General features: G+C 28.1%; 1 protein-coding gene across 1 annotated transcript; it reads left to right on the top strand.

Moving 5' to 3' along the window:
- Positions 1–252: 252 nt before the first annotated feature.
- Positions 253–4,532, top strand: LOC145842750 (uncharacterized). Its single transcript, XM_082950230.1, has 4 exons — positions 253–387; positions 642–689; positions 2,560–2,786; positions 3,316–4,532. Exons 1-4 carry the CDS (start codon positions 291–293, stop codon positions 3,880–3,882), a joined length of 939 nt encoding a protein of 312 aa, XP_082806356.1. The 5' UTR covers positions 253–290; the 3' UTR covers positions 3,883–4,532.
- Positions 4,533–5,109: the final 577 nt, after the last annotated feature.

A 5,109-nucleotide genomic window follows, 5' to 3' on the forward strand; every position in this document is an offset into this window, starting at 1 on the left:
TATGCTTAAAGTATCATACAAGATTTAATACTATTGACCATCCTACGGCCTTAAAAAGTACAAACTTTTTAGCAGTAAGTATATATAGCTATAAGCAAACATAGTTTCAATTCTTAATTTATTATAGGATATACTTCTTTAGTAAAAGTAATTTTAAACAAAACTTTTAAACAACTTCAATATTAAACTTGGTTCATTAAATTAATTTTAATCCTTGGTCAAAATTTTTAATAAAAACTAATTCACTTAAACAGATTTGTTTTTGTAAAAGTTGTTTCATGTAATTCAGTATGTGTGATGATATTAAAAGAGCTGAAATAGAACAAGTAGACAGAGCTTATGGCGCAGCTGTAGACAACTGTTTAAAAGATTTTTTCATAAAAACAGGTAACTTGTTTATTAACTCTCAAATCTTGACTAAACAAAAATAATTTATGTGAAATACTACTAGTTTATGTAAACATTTTAGGATGTTTTAATTGAGTTTGAAAAATTTGGGTTCACCTATATTTTTTTTGAGCCTAAACAATAATAAAGTTATGTAATCATAAACATCATCCTTGATAAGTATCTATTGTTTTTAAAATGAATTATAATGAAAAGCAAGGTTTCAAAATATATTTATACAATGATTCTAACAGGTAGTGGATTTGGTATTGGAGGTGCAGTCTCACTGTTGTTTGCTAAAAGTAAGAACTTTACTTATATCTAATTCTATTTGTTTACACTAATAAAAGCAAAGTTCTGCTGAACTTTAAATAGGGGTAGCTGTCAAATTTGCACAAGAGTACAAAATTGCACGAAGGGTCACTTTTGCACAAAGACATTTGGCACAAGCAGACAATTTTGCTCTGAGACATTTTTGCTTATTTTTTTTTAGTTAAGTTTTTTTTTTTACTATCACTGTTACCCCTAACCCTTATCCTCTGTCGGTAACTTATATTTATTTTGTTTTAATAATTTTTTTTATTACTGTAACCCCTTACTCTTGGTCAGTAGCTTTTTTATTAATTGTTTTTTTTTGTAATAATTTTTATTAGTTAATTTTTCTATTCTTTTTTTAATTGTTATTTTTCTTTTTTTTTTACTATCACTGTTACCCCTTACCCTCAATCAATAACTTTTTTTTTCTTTTTGTTTTTTATTAATTAACCTTAAAGTTTTTTTTTTCTTTTTATATTTTTCTGCTTTTTTTACTCTTGTGCAAAAATGTAACTTGTGCAATCTTGTTCCCTCGTGCATTTTTGTGCCCTCATGCAAAAGTATCTTTGTGCAATTTGACCCGTTCCCGTAGTTAGGGTTTATTAATACTAAATTATGTAGAAATAATGATATTTGCAAGTGTTATAAAAATTAAAATTTCAAGGTTTCCTAAGGTTTCATCATAATTATTCCACTAATAATATAATATGAATAAAGAAATTTATAAAACTTAAAATATTAGCTTTCTAAAATGTCCATCATAATTATTCCTCTAACCGATTTTCTCTAAAATTCTTTGCTTTTTAGTAGTTCTTCTTTTAACAAAATCATTTGTTCCTAGATCTAAAGTACTAAAGATCTTTTTTTTTTCCATACTATCTTATAATAAAGTTTATCATTTTGGAAAGTTTTAAGGAGCTTTTTATCTACCTTAATTTTGTGCCTTAGTATGTGCCTTAGCATTAGAAAAATCAGGTATGAAAATAAATGCTTATACAAAAAAGTGGTAAGTTAAGACCATTTGCTATCAATGCATTCAAATTCTAATAAGTTAATGGTATTTTTTGATATAAGTATTTGTAGGCTCTATGTGTCTAAGTATCACAAAATTTAATTAATTACTAAGTTAGTAAAAAAAAACTGCAAAAATTTATAATTTTTAAGGGCATAGGGTGGTTAAACACCTTTTTCACATTTTATTCTTATTCTATTGAGTTTTAGTAAAGCTACAAATTGCTTTTTTAAAATTTCTAAAACTCAAAATAATTATTGAGTTATAGCTGGTCAAAGACTAAAATAGGTTCTTTATGGGAGGTGCAAACTAAAACAGCAAATAACTAAAAATCACTTAAAATCTATCTTCTCCTACTTTTTTTGGAATAGCTACTTCAAACTTGCAGAGTATATTCCTTGCAATATTTAAAATATTCTGTTGGAACAGAATGTCCCATAAGTTAGCTTTTTCAAATGATTTTAAATCATGTAATTAATAGGATATTGTGATAAAATTTTTAATTATTTTAAAACTTGAACGTGTATAACTTTGTCATTTAGAATATTATTTTAAATTCTATAAAACTTAATATATCCTGTTCATATAATTGTTATATCTCCTCTTCAAAATAATTGATATCTTGCCTCATTGTAATATAATTTTGTTTCTGTCTAATTGTATTTGATAATTTTAATTAAGTAAACAGATGATTTTTTTTTAACCTTTTATATTTTGTCATACATTTTTAGAATAAGTTAAAAATGTTGTGTTAAGAATTAAATTACATATAAATAAACTAAATTGCATATTTTTTTATTTCAAGTAAGATACTACGTTTACCTAAACGCATCATTTTTTATTAGATAAAAGATGGCCTCTGATACTCGGAGCTGGAGTTGGCATGGGACTTTCAGTATCTGCTTGCCAGGCGGCCATGCGTAACGCCAGCCTATCGTGTGGAGAGCTCCCCCCAGTGGATGGAAACTGCTACGAAGAATGCGAGCCTTCTGCTGCTGTATCAGATCCTTGCAGCTCGTGTGACGAACCAAGCCTTGCATCACCCTGTGAACCGAAGAACGTCAATTTACTTGTGAGTATCTCAATTGGAAATATATACTTTCAAATGTTTTGAGTATAAATATACTTTTTCTTGTTACCATTTCTGTTTAGCTTAGTAGTTTTATTGTGAGTCGCATGCATTTTTATTACTTGAACTAAGGATTATAATTAAACAGATTCAATATTAAGTCAAATATTTTTTTTTAACCAGTGGCTCAAACTCAACGTTGATCTAAATGAAAATTAAAAGCTGGCCTAACGTTCAAAAAAAAAATCTTTACTTATTGTTTGTTTATAAGAATAAATCAATAAACTTAAAGTGTTTGAATGCTAGCAAAATCTTGTTAAAAATACTTAATAATTTGCAATCAATTTGTATACTTGTTTTTTAAACTAAAACATCTAATTATCTTTGACAAAATTTTCCAAGATAACTAGATTGTATTTGTTAAATATTATTTTATACAAGTAATAGTATGCAATTAATTTTTAAAATGTTATTACCATGTATGTATCTATTATACCTTTTTTCATTGAAATAGTCAACAAAATCGTAACAGAATACAGAAGAAGTTCCATCGCTGATCCCTCAAGAAGCAGTTCAAACGTTCATGGAAAAGGCAGATTTGCCCACAGCGGCTGAAATCACCACCGAAGCTCCTGTACTTTCTGAAATAGCCGAGCAGTTCATGCCAAAAGCCACCGTGACGGAAGATGCTGAAGTCGCTGCAGAAGAGGTTGCCGAAGAAAAGGCAGAAGCTAAAGAAGAACCAGCTTCTGCTGAAGTCGTAAAACCTGAAGAAAGCCAAGAGGCTGATCAGGAAACTGCTGAAGTCGAAAATGTATCAGAAGAAGCTCCTGTAGAAGTAGCAGAAGTTTCTGTAGAAGCAGCAGAAGCTTTTGTAGTAGTAGAAACTCCTGTTCAAGATGCAGTAGAAGTAGTTGAAGTTGTTTCCGAAGCAGCAGAGGAATTGGCACCGGTCGTTGAAGAAGCGGTGAACACTGATGACGGTTCGGTCGTCGCCGAAGCGGCTGTTTTCGAAGAAAAGGTTGAAGAACAAATCGCTGATAAAATTGTTGAAGTCGCACACGAGGTTGAAACTTCTGATGAAAAAGTTGACTTGTAAGTCATAATGGGATCAAAAAAATTACTTTGTTTTTTCTCTGTTATTCAACTACTAAAAATTAATTGAACAGTTATTATTCAAAACTAAAACAAATTTTAACTAATTTGCATACATTAACAACAAAAATTTCAAACTTTAATTACTTGTAAAGCATATTTTTCTTGTTACGATTATTTATTTTTAAACTTTTTTATTTTTGTTTTAATTTTATGCAAAATATTTATGATAATACCATAGAAAAAGTGAGTGTATCTAGTTTATTGTTCTTAGAAAAATGAAGTTAAGCTTAATAAGTGAGTATTTATTAAGCTAATAAACCTAATGAATTGATAAATAATATTTTGAAAAATGTTAATTCATTACTATTAGGTGATAATGACGATCTTACTGATTCATAAGTTTAAATTCCCTAATGACTTAGAGATAGAGATAAAAGAAATACAGTCACTTAAAACACTTGTGGAAGTTCACTAAATGAAATATTTATCAGTAAGAATAGAATAAATATTAACTCTATGTAATTCATCATTTAAAAGTTTTTTACATTGTCTAAAATTTGTAATTCTTAAAAAAGTGACAACACTTAAGAGTTACTTAAAGTTAACGTGACTAAATCATTTGTGTGTAAATTAAAAAATATTTTTTCTGCATCACTTCTAGCTTTGTAATGGCTTATCATTGGTTTGTTGTAATGTTTATACATGTTAAAATAAGTTTTGAGTTAAACAAAAAAAAGTGACTTGTTGTTAAAAGAAACAAAATTATATGCTAAAAATTCTTGTTTGCTTTTTAAAACTTGTAACATTTATCAAAAAAAAGGTCTTTTTGTGAGGTAAATGTTTTTATTAAAATAAAAATTTAGGCCAGGGATCGGAAGCCTTTTGTAACTCGCGGGCCGTTTTTCCTAGAAAAAATTAAAGTGCCGCACAATTCAGAAAAAAGTCTGCGAGGGCCGCAGATGTTTTAAGTAATTGTAATAATTAATTTAACATTATTGGTTTAAGCCAAAAGTATTTTAAGATAAGCAAAAATAAATTCCTAGTAAAGAGTATTTATTGAATTAAAAACTTAATTGTAAGTTTTTATTACAAAAACTTTTATTTTCATAGTTTTAAAAATTATGTAAGTACCTCGAGGGTCGAAGATTTTTGCTGCATTTGCCCTGTAGTTTGCCGATTCCTGATTTAGGCACTATGCTATTTTATTATTATAATTTGATATAGAACG

Source organism: Thalia democratica, chromosome 1 (assembly GCF_965202585.1).
Source record: "Thalia democratica chromosome 1, ktThaDemo2.hap1.1, whole genome shotgun sequence".
NCBI lineage: Eukaryota > Metazoa > Chordata > Thaliacea > Salpida > Salpidae > Thalia > Thalia democratica.

Bases quoted from the DNA above. Each gene is read 5' to 3' on its own strand.
- LOC145842750 (XM_082950230.1), top strand. From the start codon at position 291: ATGTGTGATGATATTAAAAGAGCTGAAATAGAACAAGTAGACAGAGCT. The intron at 690-2,559 runs GTAAGAACTTTA...ATTTTTTATTAG, and splicing joins CTCACTGTTGTTTGCTAAAA to ATAAAAGATGGCCTCTGATA. The intron at 2,787-3,315 runs GTGAGTATCTCA...AAATCGTAACAG, and splicing joins CGAAGAACGTCAATTTACTT to AATACAGAAGAAGTTCCATC.